At 35.1% G+C, this 20,445-nt stretch overlaps 1 protein-coding gene across 2 annotated transcripts in view; it reads right to left on the bottom strand.

Annotated features, from left to right (window-relative positions):
* RIMS1 (regulating synaptic membrane exocytosis 1) overlaps positions 1–20,445 on the bottom strand; it is an 831,266-nt gene that overhangs the window by 332,311 nt on the left and 478,510 nt on the right. The window contains exons 15-19 of one of the 2 annotated variants that reach the window (XM_053710432.1): positions 20,030–20,183; positions 19,814–19,885; positions 13,391–13,544; positions 6,275–6,400; positions 4,845–4,907 (exon numbers count right to left, since the gene is read on the bottom strand). In XM_053710432.1, the coding sequence (XP_053566407.1) occupies positions 4,845–4,907; positions 6,275–6,400; positions 13,391–13,544; positions 19,814–19,885; positions 20,030–20,183 (569 nt within the window). The remainder of the gene's footprint in view (positions 1–4,844; positions 4,908–6,274; positions 6,401–13,390; positions 13,545–19,813; positions 19,886–20,029; positions 20,184–20,445) is intronic. The other variant, XM_053710433.1, reaches the window with a different exon arrangement.

The following is a 20,445-nucleotide window of genomic DNA, read 5'->3' as shown; positions in this document are numbered from 1 at the left end:
CTTGAACGTTGGTATCCTTACATAACGATTCAATATTTTTAGATCCAGAACTGGTCTGAAAGAATTCTCCTTCTTTGGTACAATGAAGAGATTTGAATAAAACCCCATCCCCTGTTCCGGAACTGGAAATGGCATAATTACTCCAGTCAACTCTAGATCTGAAACACATTTCAGAAATGCTTGAGCTTTTACTGGATTTACTGGGACACGGGAAAGAAAAAATCTCTTTGCAGGAGGTCTCAACTTGAAACCAATTCTGTACCCTTCTGAAACAATGCTCTGAATCCAAAGATTGTGAACAGAATTGATCCAAATTTCCTTGAAAAAACGTAACCTGCCCCCTACCAGCTGAGCTGGAATGTGGGCCGCACCTTCATGTGGACTTAGAAGCAGGCTTTGCCTTTCTAGCTGGCTTGGATTTATTCCAGACTGGAGATGGTCTCCAAACTGAAACTGCTCCTGAGGATGAAGGATCAGGCTTTTGTTCTTTGTTGAAACGAAAGGAACGAAAACGATTATTAGCCCTGTTTTTACCTTTAGATTTTTTATCCTGTGGTAAAAAAGTTCCTTTCCCACCAGTAACAGTTGAAATAATGGAATCCAACTGAGAACCAAATAATTTGTTACCCTGGAAAGAAATGGAAAGTAAAGTTGATTTAGAAGCCATATCAGCATTCCAAGTTTTAAGCCATAAAGCTCTTCTAGCTAAAATAGCTAGAGACATAAACCTGACATCAACTCTGATAATATCAAAAATGGCATCACAGATAAAATTATTAGCATGCTGAAGAAGAATAATAATATCATGAGAATCACGATGTGTTACTTGTTGCGCTAAAGTTTCCAACCAAAAAGTTGAAGCTGCAGCAACATCAGCCAAAGATATAGCAGGTCTAAGAAGATTACCTGAACACAGATAAGCTTTTCTTAGAAAGGACTCAATTTTCCTATCTAGAGGATCCTTAAACGAAGTACCATCTGACGTAGGAATAGTAGTACGTTTAGCAAGGGTAGAAATAGCCCCATCAACTTTAGGGATCTTGTCCCAAAATTCTAATCTGTCAGACGGCACAGGATATAATTGCTTAAAACGTTTAGAAGGAGTAAATGAATTACCCAAATTATCCCATTCTTTGGAAATTACTGCAGAAATAGCATTAGGAACAGGAAAAACTTCTGGAATAACCACAGGAGCTTTAAATACCTTATCTAAACGTTTAGAATTAGTATCAAGAGGACCAGAATCCTCTATTTCTAAAGCAATTAGTACTTCTTTAAGTAAAGAACGAATAAATTCCATTTTAAATAAATATGAAGATTTATCAGCATCAACCTCTGAGACAGAATCCTCTGAACCAGAGGAATCATCAGAATCAGAATGATGATGTTCAGTTAAAAATTCATCTGTAGGGAGAGAAGTTTTAAAAGATTTTTTACGTTTACTAGAAGGAGAAATAACAGACATAGCCTTCTTTATGGATTCAGAAACAAAATCTCTTATATTATCAGGAACATTCTGCACCTTAGATGTTGAAGGAACTGCAACAGGCAATGGTACTTTACTAAAGGAAATATTATCTGCTTTAACAAGTTTGTCATGACAAACAATACAAACAACAGCTGGAGGAATAGCTACCAAAAGTTTACAGCAGATACACTTAGCTTTGGTAGATTCAGCACTTGACAGCGATTTTCCTGTAGTATCTTCTGACTCAGATGCAACGTGAGACATCTTGCAATATGTAAGAGAAAAAACAACATACATAAAGCAAAATTGATCAAATTCCTTAAATGACAGTTTCAGGAATGGGAAAAAATGCCAAAGAACAAGCTTCTAGCAACCAGAAGCAATAAAAAATGAGACTTAAATAATGTGGAGACAAAAGTGACGCCCATATTTTTTCGCGCCAAATAAGACGCCCACATTATTTGGCGCCTAAATGCTTTTTGGCGCCAAAAATGACGCCACATCCGGAACGCCGACATTTTTGGAGCAAAATAACGTCAAAAAATGACGCAACTTCCGGCGACACGTATGACGCCGGAAACGGAAATAAATTTTTTGCGCCAAAAAAGTCAGCGCCAAGAATGACGCAATAAAATGAAGCATTTTCAGCCCCCGCGAGCCTAACAGCCCACAGGGAAAAAGTCAAATTTTAAGGTAAGAAAAATGTTAAATTAAAATGCATTATCCCAAAAATGAAACTGACTGTCTGAAAATAAGGAAAGTTGAACATTCTGAGTCAAGGCAAATAAATGTTTGAATACATATATTTAGAACTTTATAAACAAAGTGCCCAACCATAGCTAGGAGTGTCACAGAAAATAAGACTTACTTACCCCAGGACACTCATCTACATGTTTGTAGAAAGCCAAACCAGTACTGAAACGAGAATCAGCAGAGGTAATGGTATATATAAGAGTATATCGTCGATCTGAAAAGGGAGGTAAGAGATGAATCTCTACGACCGATAACAGAGAACCTATGAAATAGACCCCTTAGAAGGAGATCACTGCATTCAAATAGGCAATACTCTCCTCACATCCCTCTGACATTCACTGCACGCTGAGAGGAAAACCGGGCTCCAACTTGCTGCGGAGCGCATATCAACGTAGAATCTAGCACAAACTTACTTCACCACCTCCATCGGAGGCAAAGTTTGTAAAACTGAATTGTAAGTGTGGTGAGGGGTGTATTTATAGGCATTTTGAGGTTTGGGAAACTTTGCCCCTCCTGGTAGGAATGTATATCCCATACGTCACTAGCTCATGGACTCTTGCTAATTACATGAAAGAAATATATGCTTGTCTAGTGCACAAGCTTATTTATATCTGTCCCTAACTGGCAACAGTAAATGTGTGAGATTAAAAAAAAAAAATAATAATAAAAATACTAAAAAGGATGCAAAATTAGCTAGCTCACTTTTTTTGCGATGCAGTGCCTAATAGCTGATCATATACTATATCTATATACACAAAATTACTTCAATGTCCCTTTAATGTAAACCGAGGTAAGTGTCATAGAGAGCAGCAGTTTAGTTATATGCTTCAGTTAGCTGGTTACTACATGACAGCTGCTTAGGCAGTTCCCTATATCTACTTTTATTTTACAGTCTAAGGTTACGCATTTTAACATTTTCACTGTACCATTTTTCACGTTTCTTAAATATATCTTACATGGTGTATACAGAGAATAACATTTTAATGTTCTGTGTTTATATGATGCTTATTGAACTGGGCTGTGAAAGAATCAGCAATTCATTTTTATGCCACTGGGACTTTTATTTCCTGGTGGTTTTTTTCTACAGAATATTTTTGTCAAAAAAATAAAAATAAATATATATATATATATATATATATATATATATATATATATATATATATAGATATATATATATAGATAGATAGACAGATAGATAGATAGATATATTTTTATGTTTTATTTTTTTTATTTATTAAAAATAGAAGTTGTACAAACATATTGTAGAATTCAAAACATTAAAATTCTTGTGCTGACTTTACCACAGTAAAGTGTTTTATTGTAATTACAAACATGTAATATACTGGGCCCATATTTATAATGGTACCAAATGACCTTAGCTGTTATTATATTTCTTATTAACTTAAGGTATGTTCAAAATGAAGACTACATGAATGATTATGTTGCCCCAGATCAGAGGGTACTAAGAAAGACACATTTTATATTTACTTTTAAAGGGCCATTATACACTCATTTTTTCTTTGTATAAATGTTTTGTAGATGATCTATTTATAAAGCCCATTAAGTTTTTTTTTTTTTTTTAAATGTATAATTTTGCTTATTTTTAAATAACATTGCTCTGATTTTCAGACTCCTAACCAGGCCCCAAAGTTTTATTTGAATACCGTCAGCTACCTTCTCCAGCTTGCTCCTGTTTGTGTAATGGATCTTTTCATATGCAAAAGAAGGGGGTGGGGGGTCTTATTTCCAACTGCCTTTTCAACAGAGCTAAACTGAAAGCTTCTAAGTACGTTTTTAAACCATTTTTTACTGGATTTTTATATCAGTATCTGTGCATCTTATTCTTTATAGAAGTGTCTATTACATGCAGTTATATGAAAATGAGTGTATAATGTCCCTTTAATAACAAAAGTAATACAATATATTTAAAAAAATACTGAATATAAATTTTTTTCATTTTTCTAAGTTTAGCTTATTTGTTTACGACTTGTGCATATTTGTTTTCATTACTTGTATATTAGGGAACACTTTAAAAGATGAGTCTTTAGTGTCATAAAGTCAAACATTATTGAGAACCACCGCTCCAAAAGAACTGTCTGAAATTTGTAATAAAACCATAAATGTATTAATGGATTTTGTGAAATAGCTGTGCTTCAAATAATATAATCTATAGATGTCTAAGTCTTTTAAAATGAAACCTGATGACCAAACATAAAGCTGATTCCTACCCACTAATCCTGTATCTTATACATTGTATTTAAAAACTGAATCCTGGATAGCTACAATATTGGTAGTCACATTTTATAGTCTGTTATTTTTTTGTTGCTGAAATTATATATATAAAAAACCCTGGCCAGCTATTATACGTTTCCTAAAACCAATGACATCTTATAATAAATGCATTTATACATTTCTCATAAAATGTAGTTACTATTTAAAGAAAAATCACTATTTAAAACAATAAAGTTCTATAGTTCAAAAGTCTAGTAGCTTCAGCACCATAGTCATCATACCAGGATAAAGAAACTTTATTAACACTTAAATCCTAACTCCTTGCTGATAACATAATAATGCATTTTTTAGTTTTATAAATCCAACCGAAATTGTTGTCAGTTTACTGTACCTGATGGTATGTAGGCACTCTGCACTTCGTCCACGTTTTGCTTGGGGCAGCATAAGAAGTTCACTGTATAAACAGGATTAGTATGGATTTAAATGGTGCAACCACAAATGCAGTATATAACGTGAGGATTTATTATCACTTGGCACAAAAAGTTCTTAATGATATCCTAAACAGGATTATATGGAGTCTAAACAAGTCTGTCATCATCTCAGTGTGTCACAAGATTAAAGCAAAACAACCTGTGAGCTGTACATTAACCTGTATCCATCCCACTCAAATGGATATTTAATGGTTAGGTGTATCTGAACCAAACACTATGTTATCTTAAAGGGCCATTATAGTTGAAGATTGCATGCTCTTATCCATTTGCACATGTCATTCTCTGCTAAAGACCCATGGCGCACTGCTGGTCCCAAGCTGAACCCACTGCTGCTGATCCAATCAGCAGTTCTAGTCTCACAACTCAGGTGTGCATCTAGCGCTGCTGATTGGATCTATAATGGCCCTTTAAGGTGTTAGATATTGAACCAGATGATATCAAGGACTTTATTGCATGTGCAGTTTTAATGATATAAAAATTCACTGAATTTATTGTGAGGGCCTGTTGGTATTCATACTACAGTAAAAAAAGGGTGTGTCCTGGGCCTGCATAACAAGGCATATTATTCTAACAAAATTACAGTTTTTAAATGTTTTAAAAAACATTTATTGTGCCTTTAAAGGTTTTTGCAACACATTGAATAATTTCTGATACAGTAATAAAAAACAAAACAAAAAACAAAAACTTTTAATATCCTTTTAACATGGGTCCCTGATCCCAAGTTACTAACATTTAATAGAAAGATTTTAGTCTTATCTTGACATGAAGCAAACTATGCAATAAAATATGTTTGTTAGAACAACAGCTTTAATAGATAAAAAAGAGCACTGAACAGATTTTTTACAATATGTCCCCTATATTTATAAATCTATTCATTTAATGAAGTCTACCTCAAAAGTATTCTATTAAAATCATTGAATCGAAATTACATTGATTTTGACTATAAATATATATCATACACACACACTTAGTAGAAAAGGATCCTTCAATAAACAGTTATTTACTTATTTTCAACCTCTTACTTTACACAGGCTCAGTACTTGTAAAGCATGAGATACAACTAGTAAACAAGCACAGGCTAAATGACTTGTAACACTATTTCAGGACTCTGGTGACAAACCAACGTGACTGTAAGGATTTTAACTGTTAACTAAAATGTGCAACATGAATGTGATACACCCCTTTGCAGAAGCAAATTTTTAAATCATCATCTGAAAATCATAAAAATCCTTAACATACAAACTGAAGACTCTTGTGTTCAACTGGAATTATAAAATATAATTACACTTTTAAATAATAGCCTATCAAATGATCTTATTTTGTAACATACCTTTCTTGTTCAGACAAATACTGGTTATCCGAGTCCCTGGACCTACGATCAACTGGACTGCGGGAGGCATCATGGTGTCTTGTTGGAGAACGTGATCGTCTCATTTGATGAATTTCATCTAGACTCCTAAAAATGTGTTATAAAGTTATACTGTGGGTGTAAATATTATCACGGTCACTATATGTTACATCCTGCTCGTATATATGTGTTTAAAAGGGGAATTCTTCAAATATCCTTTTTACTCTTAGCCTTAGAAAGAGACCCAAGTGGTCTTATGCCATAAAAGGTACATCACTTAACTAAACATGATTCATGAATGATACAGTAAATAATATACATATGTTTTCTAGTGGCTAAACTAGAAACTATCTTATTTTACATTTTTATATAAAAATTCTTAACCCCTTAAAGGGACAGTATACACCAATTTTCATTTAACTGCATGTAATAGACACTACCATAAAGAATAATATGCACAGATACTGGTCTAAAAATCCAGTATAAAACCAAATCAGCACAATGTTATTTAAAAATAAGCAAAACTATACATTTAAAAAAAAAAAAGTTGAATAGGCTATATAAATGGATCATCTATCAAACATTTATGCAAAAGAAAAATCTAGTAAATAATGTCCCTTTAATGACAGACACTGTACAGGGTACAAAGTCTGAAGTGAAGCTGTCAAGGATACGCAACGTACCATGTACGTCAGCTGTGTCCTGGGCTGTTACACTACAGTGATAACTATTTCTGCAATGCTCACTTGTGCACCACAGGGTATCCATCGCAGGTACATGGCATTCCTGACTGTTACTGTGTAACCAATCACTGTGACAGCTATTAAATTTGCATTTGTTGTTATTGTATGTACCCATATAAGGTTTCACAAGAAAGTTCTGTTTATCTGTGAACAAAATAGGGTTTAATATGTATGGTGCACTTAAAAAAAAAAGGATAATTATGGTGAAACCAATAGTGATGGAGAAAACAACAAGAGAAAGAAGAAGCATTAACTGGCACACTTAACAAGGGTGGTTGGATACAATGTGTGTGGAGTGGGGTATAGGTGAAATTAAATAAAACATTTAATAAATACAATTAAAAATATATGTGGACCATGCCACTCGATAAAAAATAATTAAAAAAGACAATAGAATGAATACTGTCTCCTCTGTTAAAGTATGCAGGATAAACCTGGATAAGTACGATGTTGGCAGAACCAAGTAATCTATTACAAGCAAACTCTGGTTAACTTAGAGGGAATATTACTATTAGCTGTCAAGGGTTTCTCCCTGTTGTGTTTGCCATGTGCTGCTGGCAGCCATTTTACTCACCTCTCTTCCTGACTATGGTGCATTGTGGGGGATGCTGCTCATTTCCTGCACTTCCTTTTATGGCCAGACAGGTGTGCAACATCCATGTGAGACTGGATGCAGTCTCAGAATTGTGATGTCATCACTTATTATTTAAAGGGCCTCTGTTCAGTATGCTTTGCCTTTGCGTTGTCTTAGACCTGTTTGTGAGAGTTCCTGTGTATTACTTTGCTGCCTGACGTCCTTCCTGGTTCCTGATCCCTGGCTTGTTCCTGACTCCGGCTCGTCTGACTATTCGCTTTGGCTCCTGACTCTGCTCGTCTGACTACCAGCTCTGGTTTTGACTCCTGGCTTGTTATTAGATTTGTGGACTTTTATTATTTTTTTCTATTAATAAAGGTGTGATTATTTTTGCACTTCTCGTCTCAGTCTGATTCCTGGCATCCTGACATTAGCTAGAAGGGAGAACCCTCAGGATCTACCTTATTATTCCCAAATAAAGTCCCCCTTGTGAGTGTATATATATATATATATCAAATGAAAGAAGGTTCTACAAAATTTTCCAATTAAGGCCAACCACTTTAACTAAATAGAGGAGAGAGGAAAGGCAGTGCAAACGCCTGATGCGCGTTTCTCATCTGCTTTGTCAAAGGTGCCCGACACTCTACAGAGTGTTCCTTTTTAGGTGCCGTAAACCAACTCTTTTGGAAGAAAATGAAAAAGCCACTATAGACAGTAATGCCTGGCAAAACAATCTGAGTAAAAAATCCATATATATGCCCCAACTATCAAAATACCCTCAAGTGGATATTTATATTAAGGTAGTATATAGAGACATTCTAAAACTGAAAGATCAAAACCTTAATAACTTGAGCAAACAAGAAATGTGGGCCCTCAAAGACATACAGAAATGTCAAGATGTAATGGTGAAAGCCTCAGACAAAGGAGGCAATATAGTCATATGGCCGGTAGCGATGTACAGTATAGAAGCCTTAAGACAATTATGAGACCACAAATGTTACAAACTGCTGTGGGGGAACCCCACTTCGGATTATTTAAGCACCTACGGCACTTCAATTGACAATGCAAAATGTGATAATCTGCTCAATACTAAAGGACATAAATTCTTGAGTGTAGACAATATGAAAGCAGCAAAGACATGAAACACCCTCTCGCTGCACCTCAGACAATCCACATCCCTTACAAAGTTCAGGACCTCAAAACCTGGCTCTTTGACTGAACGCCCATCCCCTCCCCCCTCTTCCTATTAGCTTCCCTTAGCACCTTGAGACCCTCATGGGTGATTACTTAACGCTCTATAAGTACCCAATAGATAGATAGATGCCCAAGATTCACAAGAATAAAACTGTACCACCAGGCAGACCGTTTGTATCTGGGATAGACAGCCTATGCAAACAGGCATCCAGATATATAGATCTAAGACTGAGAGATATAGTCCTCACATTACCAACCTATACTAGGGACACAATGGATGTCCTTAGTAAGATCAAAGGGATGATTCTGGACGACCAAACGTTATTGGCTACGTGTGATGTGGAATCCCTTTACTCCTCCATTGAACACACCTGGAGCTGTCATGCTGTCGACTATTTCCTCCAAATGGAATCTTCAGAATGCATACCTAAAAATCAATTCATAAGTTCTACCTTCAGATCTGCAGTACTGCCATGGGGACTGCCTGTGCCCCTACCTATGCAAATATCTATCTAGGGTGGTGGGAACGCAAATTTGATGTTAGTGAAGATATGGAACACTATGCAGATCATATTTTATTGTGGCTGAGGTGCATTAATGATATTTTCATACTATGGAAAGGAGAAGAACTACTATTTAAAGAATTCATTAATATATTGAATTCTAATTAATTAAATCTGAGGTTGACCTATGAGATCAAATATAAGAGCGTCATTCCTTGATCTGAATATATATAGGGATATGTTTGGCAAAATTAAATCAGACCTTTACAGAAAAGAAACTTCTACTAATTATATTCTGAACATCAATAGTGCCCATCATCCGTCTACCAAACAAGCGATCCCATTTGGGGAGTTTCTGAGAATACATTATAACTGCTTAGATATTGATACCTTTAAAACCCAAGCAAAAGACATGAAGTTGAGATTGAAAGTAAGAGGCTATCCGAATAGCCTCTTTAAGAAAGCTTACCATAGAGCCTTACACACTCCCAGAACAGATCTTTTAAAACCAAAAATGATAAATAAACAGGATACTAGGGTAAGATTCGTTGGTACTTACAATGAAGCCCACAAAGAGATCAATGAAATCCTCAACAAACATATCCATATATTATAAACTGATGAAGTTTAGGCAAAATGCATAGGGAATAAGGTAGCAATAAGCTGGAGACGGGCACCTACAATTAGGGACAATTTGATGAAGAGCCACTTTGTCAAACACAGGAAAGGTAGGAAAGATGACTTAAGGGGTTCATATCCCTGTGGATTGTGTAAATACTGTCCCTTTATACACAATACAAAGCAGATAAATATCTTTCCAGAGAGAGTCAGATATATGAATGATCTCTTTAACTGCAATACCAAAAATATAATATTATGTTTGCAATGCAGCTGCAAGAAAAAGTATGTAGGAATGTTGTCAAGAGAATTTAGGAAACGATTAGGCAAACACCTGTATAACAAAGAATGCCAAAAACTATTTGGAAGAAGATAAAAAGATAACATCAGTCGCAAGACACTTTTTAGAGTGCCATGAGGGTAAACCAGACCTCAATCCCGCTGGGCATTAGAGGAGGCAATATTGAAAGTGCACTTCTCAAAGCCCAGACAAAATGGATATTTTGGCTGCAAAGCATGACCCATCTAGGCATGAACGAACAGATTACATATAGTGCATACTTATAACACCAGTTGGTAACTTTAGTATCTGAGATATAATGTCTCCTGTATCATTAATATTTTTCTGTATCTCCTCCGTACTTCAGAGCACTAACTAACATCTTATGTTTCAACACTTATTATGTCAAGGGTTGATAACACTGCTTTAATCAGCTTTAATGATGATTTGGTGGTATTTCGGCTCAGCAAGTTTTGATTTTGGTCCATTCATAATTGATTTTCTTGAGGTTTGTCCCCATATATGTCACTAATATGCCTGCATTTCGACACAAATGATGCCATATATACATTTTTTTACTGCATGTATATATCTTTTTGCTGTACAACATCATTATTAATGTGATTTATTTCCATTAGTATATAGAGCATAGTTACTCAAAGAATTGAACCTCCATTTTTAAGAGACTCTACGATGAATATCGATTTCATATTGCCACAATAAATACAGCACATGTCTTAAACAACGGATGTGTGACCTAGAATGTTATTCTAATAAAATAGTCTCATTTTTTCCTGTTCATGAATGATTCCTATAGTATTTTTAGCTATTAGTTTCTAGTTGTCTAAATAAATTGATACGTTTGACAGGTAGGCATGTTTTTCATAAACTTGTTGGCCTTAATTGGCAATTTTTGTAGAACCTTCTTTAATTTGATATATACACTCACAAGGGGGACTTTATTTGGGAATAAGAAGGTAGGTCCTGAGGATTCTCCCTTCTTGCTAATAGTAATATTCCCTCTAAGTTAACCAGAGTTTGCTTGTAATAGATTACTTGGTTCTGCCAGCATCACTTGACATATATCGTACTTATCCAGGTTCATCCTGCATACTTTAACAGAGGAGGCAGTGTTCATTCTATTGTCTATTTTTAATTATTTTTTTATCGAGTGGCATGGTCCACATTCATTTTTAATTGTATTTATTAAATGTTAAGTTTTATTTAATTTCACCTATACCCCACTGCACACACATTGTATCCAACCACCCTATTTAAATGTGCTAGTTAATGCTTCCTCTTTCTCTTGTTGTTTTCTCAATTATTACATATGGCATTAGACACTACCCTCCTTTATATATTTAAGCTTATTTAAGGGGGTTTGAGGTTGGTTATTATTACCCCACCTTCCCTATAGGTCTCTAGGGGTTTTCTTTTTTTGAAACCAATACTGAACACAATTCCAAAACTGCCTCAGTCACTTAAGCCCTGTTAACTGGGAAAAACCTCTGTCCTTAAGGGGCATATGAATGTTATATGATATTTCACATATTTCAAAAAAGTTGGGATTTAGGAGATAGAAAAACTTATATTGTTCAACCTATTAAACATGTTTGATACAATCGAGCTCACCCACATGTTGCAAACAAGAAATATACAATTGTTATTTTTGGATACTTTTACATACAACTAACTATTGATCAGCTATAATAAAAAAAACTAATTTGGTGAACTGATTAAACAAGCTCTATTTGCAAATGTCTGACTGAGAAGATTTTTAACCTGGTCTTGAGCCCATTTCTGTTGCTCGTTGCAGTATTAAGTGCAGACTGAATACATTATCAGGCATATTGCCAGTCTATTAACATAATGGGCAGTATGTTAACTGAACTGACATTTTAATTGCATTAAATCTTTCACCTACTAAATACCTCACTACACAAATGAGCTTTAATTGCCTTTTTCTGCATTTTACTAATCTTGCTTGACAGTTTGCAAGTAGTACCATTCTTATTCAGGAAACACATTGCCTATTTAAATGTTAATATAATCTTAATGTTTGCTTTGCATAGATTAAGCCTACCAAGATTATAAAAAAAAAAAAATCAGTAACTTTTATTAGAAATCTCAGAATCAGTTTACACTTTTTTTTTTTTTTACCAAAACAGCAGAAAAATTAAATAATAAAGGATTTAAATAAAGTAATACAATAGAAAGCAATTATATAAAAAAGAAATCTGAGTTTTTCACAGGTCAAGACTTGGATTAAGGTAGCTAGGTCTAAAACTAGGGTAAGGAAACTCTGAGATATGATGCATTGCTTAAAACACTACAAGGGATCTGAGAACTGAGAAGCCTGTCAATAAGGACGAGTAAGGTACTGCTGGTACTCCTGATCTCAGCCTACACTCTCCATCCTGGCACATTTTGTAAACAAATATGATGTTTGTTTTTATATGTAACGTTTACCATTTATATATTTAGATTTTATATATCCTTTTAAATGTATTGGCAAACTGATTTTTGAGTGTTCCTGTGTACCAGTTGGAGGTTGCAAATAGCTGATAATGACCACTGATGGAAGCTTATATCACACAAGTGTCAGAAACACATTATTGTCTACAGTCCCAATATGTAATTTTGCACCACTTGTGTGTTTTTGTTATGCAGATTGTTTTTATTAATTTGTTTGTGATATTACAAAAGTTATTTGGCAGCTGAGTGATAACTTAACAACAGAGGGGTGTTGTAGGCTGAGCTCAACAAAAGATGCACATATTATAAAGTTTCCATAACTGTCATGGGAATAATTGTTTTAAAAGCTAATCTTATCTGCATATTCATTCCAACCATTTATTAACTGTTTAAATTCAAAGCAGTGCTCATGTGTAGATGATGGCAGCTCATGGTTTCATCGCTGCTTTGTGTGTGGCTGGTTTATGCAGTTAATCACTGTTCTAAATGTGTATGACAGGGATTAATTACTGCTATATATACGACTGACAAAGAGCTGATCACTGTCTTTTACGACTGTTAGGGAAAGGATAGCACTGGATTTATCCAAGGTTTATGTTAATAGTTTTGTACTATAATTTATGCTGACTTGCCAGAATCTATTGCTTGTTTTACATTATGCACGTACTGTACATTTGACCTAATGCCTTTCACATGATGTAACTAACATACCTTTGTAATGGCACATTTGGTAAACGTGATCGGGTCCTGCCCTGGTCGTCACCACGGTGAGGAGATACAGAACGTGATCTATGATGAGTTGCTCTTTGCTGTTCTGGCACTGTTAGTGTTGTAGATCTACTTTCTCTAGTGTTAGACCTTGAACCTATTAACATAAGTGTATTTGTTTAAAAAGAAAAAACTTTTTTTTTTAAGTGAAAAAAATTTCACTAATGAAACCATTATTATGGGATCATTGCAGACTCTGTAAATTGGCAAGTTGGTTAGAAAAAACAATGCCGCAACACAGAATTAAAACGGACTAAAAACTTGCTACAAGAAAACTAACAAACATGCTCATCTCAAATGTCAATGTTTAGACAGTTATTTAACACTAACAAGCCTTATAGTAAGTTAAAAGTGTAAGGGCTAGATTACAAGTGGAGCACTATTTAATACTCCTGCTCAAGCGTAAATTGCGCTAGAAGAAAGTTTTTTGTGCACGTCAGGTTGAGCTCGTATTACAAGTTGAAAGTAAACAATTTTTGCTTGCGCGCTAGCCCAGCATACTCATAAAAAGCCAAACTTGGAATATTGTGCTCACGATAACCTGTTCCCCATGTAGAAGTCAATGGAGCGTATACAATCTAACCTACTCGCACGCAAACCAATACCATATTCACAAGTGCGCTAACCCGACATGAAAATATGAATATTTCACATTCCAATGTTCTTCACATAGAAGAATATGTTCTATTCTATTCACAAATAAATATTTCTATGCATATATGATGGTTGCACAAATATATATTTTATACATACATATATATATATATATATATATATATATATATATATATATATATATATATATATATATATATATATATATACACACACACATGAATATATATAGGTATGAATACATACATATATATATATATATATATATAGGAATTAAAAATACATAGAAAATATGCCCCTATGTGAAGAACAATGGTATGTGACATATCATAGTTAAAACCTTTATTAAATATGAATATTACTTAAATATGCTTTTTCATGTTTACCAAATACTTTCAGAAAAAAATACACAAAAATTCTGTATAGATGTTTTAACAAAATATATGGAAACAAGGTTAGAACAATACTCCCCTCTATTGATGGACGGCTGCCGTCCCACAGTCTCTCCCAAAAGAACTGTATCAAATGTCTGTATCGGTAGAGGAGGCGCAGGTCCTGGGGTTCTATAGTGTATAATCAAGTTGCTCAAACTGCTCAGAAGACCTCAGTTTTTCTTCCGAACTGAAGTTGCTTCTGTGCGGAACTGGAAATAGAAATTCCCATATGTGTGCAAGCCGAGCTCTGTGTGCAAAAATGCAGTATACTCACGGGGAGTCGTTTCCAGAATCAGGCAGTTTATTCAGACCAGATGAGCTTTTTCAAATAAAATAATACAGCTCTTATTGTTGTTATGTTGCTCAAAGTGATTCAATGAACACATTCGGCTTTCCCAAGAGCTGTTAAACTCAGTGAAAGTGCTAGCCCTCCAGTCCAAAGCACACAAGGCAAAAAGAGAGCGGCAACAAAGATGCAGGTTAGGTAGGACAGGAAGATGAAGTTTGGCAAAGACTTAGGCAAAGGAAAATATGATGCATTAAGGAAACAGACATACATCAGTCTGCTTGAAGCGATTGTATTCACATAAAACCAGACCGGCCGGGTCAACAGGGACACACTGGAAAGGAGATTTATAAACCAACCCAGCTGCTGGCTCTGTGCTGATCCTCCGGGTGTAGCTTTACCTCGATTCCTGGTCCACACTCCTCTTCCTAAGGCTAGTTGGCCTTCAATGCTGATGAAACATTTTGCGTAGCCGTTCCCACTCCTTCCCACTTCACCAAACATTTCCTCTGTTCGAATCTTCCTGCTATCAGCTGTAGCCAGCTCCCAATAGGACAAAACGCCCCACGTGACCAGTAAAGACCAGTAAAAGTGACTCAATATCGTTCCAGAGTCTGTAGTCCTAGTGAGGTGCTGGCTATTTCCTTTTTGTACACATATATATATATATATATATATATAATATACATAGCCCCAAGTCCGCTGTCTCAGAGTTACAATTGACTCAAACCTATCCTTCGCCCCCCAAATCCAATCGCTTTCTTTACCCTGCTGCAACCACCTACGCAATATTTCCAAGATTCCACCTTTTCTGAGAGCTAACACCACAAAGCAAATAATCCAGTCCCTTGTTATTTCCAGACTTGACTACTGCAATAATCTACTTACTGGCCTTCCTCTTTCCCGCCTCTACCCCTTTAATCTATCCTGAATGCCTCTGCCAGGCAAATCCACCTTTCCCGTCGCTCTTTATCTGGTGTACCTCTCTGTGAGTCCCTTCATTGGCTTCCCATACACAGCAGAATTAAATAAAAAATTCTCACCCTTTCATACAAAGCTCTCACCAACACCGCTGCCCTCTACCTATCCTCTCTAATCAACATGCTAGACTGCAGGACTTCTGTCGTGCAGCACCTACCCTCTGGAACACTCTCCCTTGTGCTGTCAGGCTTTCCCCTAATCTTTCTTCTTTTAAATGCTACCTGAATACTTTTTTGTTCAGGGAAGCCTACCACCCAACTCAGTAATAAATTAATTTCTGTTACCCAACAACATTTCCCTTATCTAACTCTGCATTAACATCTTTCTCAATGTTGCAGTCCTCACCTCCTGTTTCTCAACCTCCTACCCTTCTAGATTGTAAGTTCGCACGGGAATAGGACCCTCAATTCCTCCTGTATGTGTTTGTAAAATGTTGTCCTGTCTCTTACAAGTTTTATAATATTATTTTATCTAAATTAATTGTACCCATGGACAGCGCTGTGGAAAATGTTGGCGCTTTATAAATAAAGTATAATAATAATAATAATAATACATCTTTAGACATGTATTTGTATGTATCTCTTTGCTTAAGCCCTTTGCCTGTCTTTTTTTTCTAACACCAGAGACCTCATATCTCTGAGCCCTTATAACTTTTTTGTGCAATATTTCTTAGAATAATTCTTAATAGATGGTGTTATTATGTAATGTATTTTTGATGTGTTTTGTGAAACTTTTTGGTTTCGCGAAACAGTTAATCAGAGCTCTGAGGTTGCGCTAACCTGATGCGCGTTAACTTCAATTGCAATCACGTTTACTTTGAACTTGTAATACGAGCGAAAAACTGAATGCGCTCAAACACCCACAATAAGCCCTTTTTTGCTTGCACGCAACGGTTAGTGCACCACTCGTAATCTAGTCCTAAATATGTCCAAAATTAAAGTGGATTTGCATTAAAAACAAATAATTGCATTAGACTAGACGTACAGTCAAACAACATTAAACAAATGTTAGACTTGCAGTAAGCATGCTAAATATCTACATAAAAGCAATACATATAAAAACATAAAAATGTTAAGAAATATTGCTTTATAAAGAGAAAGATTATATTGGGCAATGTAAGAAAAAAATAAATTTGAAATATAACATTTAATTTATTTTTAAATGTACAAAGTAACTTTTTTATTATTCGTACGTGAATAACTAATGCATGTTTAGCATATTCATAATGTGCCAAATAAATGTCACTAAAAACACAATAACAAACAAATACACATTTTTATACACTTGGTTTTGTTAATCGCCTCTTTTCCTATCTGCAGAAATTGAGGTAATTGAAATCCATCATAAAGACCATCTCTCTTTAGTTTTCCAAAGGTTTCTGATGCCTTTGTGCTGCATAAAACACATAAATTACACTGCCATAAGACTACACACCAGCGGTTTCTATTCATATGAAAACACTATTAATAACACCTTTCATATAGTGCAAGTATTAAAGGGAAAGGCTCCGAGTTATCAAAGTCTGGCGGACCTGATCCGACAGTGCGGATCAGGTCCGCCAGACTTCGCTGAATACGGCGAGCAATACGCTCGCCGTATTCAGCATTGCACCAGCAGCTCACAAGAGCTGCTGGTGCAACGCCGCCCCCTGCAGACTCGGGTGTCAATCAACCCGATCGTACTCGATCGGGTTGATTTCCGCCGATGTCTGTCCGCCTGCTCAGAGCAGGCGGATAGGTTATGGAGCAGCAGTCTTTGTGACCGCTGCTTCATAACTGCTGTTTCTGGCGAGCTTGATACATATGCCCCATAGTCTAGTCAAAATTAAACTTTCATGATTCAGATAGGCCATGTAATTTTAAACAACTTTCCAATATACTTTGGTCAAAGTTTCTTTGTTCTCTTGTTGAAAGCTAAACCTATGTAGGCTCATATGCCAATTTCTAAACCCTTGAAAGTCGCCTCTTAACTCAGTGCAGTTTGACAGTTTTTCACAGTTAGACAGCGCTGGTCAATGTGTTCCATATAGATAACATTGTGCCACTCCCGTGGAGTTGTTTATGAGTCAGCACTGACTGGCTAAAATGCATGTCTGTCAAAAGAACTAAAATAAGGGGGCAGTCTGTAGAGGATAAAATACAAGGTAATCAAAGAGGTAAAAAGTATATTAATATAAACGTGTTGATAATGCAAAACTGGGGAATGGGTAGTAAAGGGTTTATCTATCTTTTTAAACAATAAAAAATCTGTAGTAGACTGCCCCTTTAAATTACACAAAATAAAAGGAAAGGTTTAATAAGCCAATCATCAAGGGACATGAAACACATTTTTTTTTTGCATGATTCAGATAGAGCATGCAATTTTGGAGCAGCCAGTGATTGGTGGCTGCAACAGATTTGTCTCTTGTCATTGGCTTACTAGATGTGTTCTTCTAGTCTCAGTAGTGCATTGCTGCTCCTTCAACAAATAGAAAAAAAAAATAGAAGTAAATTGGAAAGTTGTTTTATGCTCAATATGAATCATGAAAAAAAATTGGGTTCCATATCTCTTTAATATTATTAGTAAAATAAAGAAGAAAAGAACCTGCATTCAGATATATAAGGCAGCCTTCAGCAATATCAAATTAATGATTGCCCTAAACCTGCAAACATTTTGGGAAAAGTGTGTTTCTTACACATGTTCAAGGGTTTATCACATACAGACGTTCCAGATTTATTAAAGGTGTAACTAATAGGCATGGGTACAAATATCTGTACAAATCTTATTATTTGTATGCTGCACTTTTACACTGATAAATACGGCAATGAAAATAGCCGAATGCCGTTACTTGAAGACATATTCGCATTTCTTTTTATAACTAAATGCAGAATTATTACCCAGTAATTAAATGAAGCAGCGCTTTTAATAGACAAAAATGCCAGAAGAGAAAGCTGAATATTACCAGTGTGGTGTTGAAGGTTATCCCAAAGCAAACTTCAAGAAATTTGAATCTAGAACAATCAACCCCATTTATCAAATTGCAGACAGACATGGTTCCCAGCTAGGGAATATGCTGTCCGTATTCATGGTGGTGGATCTGCTTGTTTGCTGCCCACATTTATTATTGCACAAGCAAATGCTTTACAGCATATCCCATGCTCCTGTCAATCACCCTGAACAAATGGGTTTGGGGTTATTTAACTCTGCGTTAAATGCCTAGGCCCCATTCAGAAAATGTCTAAATCTTTTTTTAAAAAACAGCTTCAGTGTTTATTTTTTATCGATTTCAAAAGTTTTCCAATGAATAAGAGAAGACGCCAATTGAATTACAAAAATCCTTTAAATTAGATTAGAAAACACACAACCAAAAAATAATAATCTATCAGAGAAAAGCACATATATTGAAAAATAAATTACATACTATTTTACATAAATATAGGTTTACGTCGAAATTCTCTTTCATGTCCTTTTAGTTGCATAAAATGTCTTACATTATGCAATTTACAATAAAAAATATTCACTATTTTTCACTATTAATGTGTTAAGAAGCAAAATCATTTGACCTATTATATATGTTTTATTTAATTTATTTTTTATTTAATTAATTAATTAAATCTTTGAAACATAATTTCTTCTGCAAAATATAAACTATTAGCCATGCAGCATGCACTGTTTTTTCTACCGTGCATCAGCAACATTGTTTGTAAACTGCCAATTATAACGTTTAAAACAAATAAAAAAAAAGAACAGACATAAAAACAGATCCATGGATTTAGAACATCAAAACATGTTATGGTGTTTATTCTCTAAAATCAATGTTGCATTTTTTATTAGCTCAGAGCATTGTGAAGTAATAATGTGCATTCGCTTTTATTATGGTTTAAAATTTTAAAACACGCTTTTGAAAAAAAAAAATGCTAGCGTAATTATACGGGATTTAATTAAATTATGTGTATTAAAAGTATCTCCACAATACACTGAATCTCCAAAATGAACATCCTGCAAGATTCTGGATTAGTGAAACAAAAGCAAAAGCAAAAGAGAAAGGGTCATGCCAATCAAACAACGCACCTGGAAGAACCACTCCAATACCATCATCAACATCAAAATCTGAGATGTCACTATCACTGATTTTCTGAGATCCTGTACAATAGCAAGGCAGATAGATACCAGTACACGCGGTCATTTAATGAAACAGAAGGATATTAATATTTAAATTGCTCATAGGTTTGTGTCATTAAGAAAAGACAAATGTTGGAAGTTGCATTAAAGAACGTGGGAACTTACTTTGTAATTTTTTATTAGAGTTTTCTCCATGTACATGTCTCCTTGGCATGAAAGGTGATGGCTGAGGCAGAGGTAGGGAAGATTCATCATGAGTTTGTAGTTTATACCAGTGAGGTTCATCATCTAATAGTGCAGTCTCTAATTCTATCAGGATCTAAGAAGGAATTCATCATATATGTGGCATCAGAAGAATTCATAAACTACTATTTAAAGAAGAAGCTGACGGAGCAAACAACAAACATAGCAATACCTTAATGTCCTTCAATACATATGCTGATGTACTACTAAATATATTTAAAGGGACACTGAACCCAATTTTTTTTCTTTCATGATTCAGATAGAGCATACAATTTTAAGCAACTTTCTAATTTACTCCTATTATCAAATGTTCTTCATTCTCTTGGTATCTTTATTTA

This window comes from Bombina bombina, chromosome 4, assembly GCF_027579735.1.
Source record: "Bombina bombina isolate aBomBom1 chromosome 4, aBomBom1.pri, whole genome shotgun sequence".
Lineage (NCBI taxonomy): Eukaryota > Metazoa > Chordata > Amphibia > Anura > Bombinatoridae > Bombina > Bombina bombina.
The sequence above is the reverse complement of the archived record's forward strand: the minus strand, read 5'-3'. Positions and strand labels throughout refer to the sequence as shown.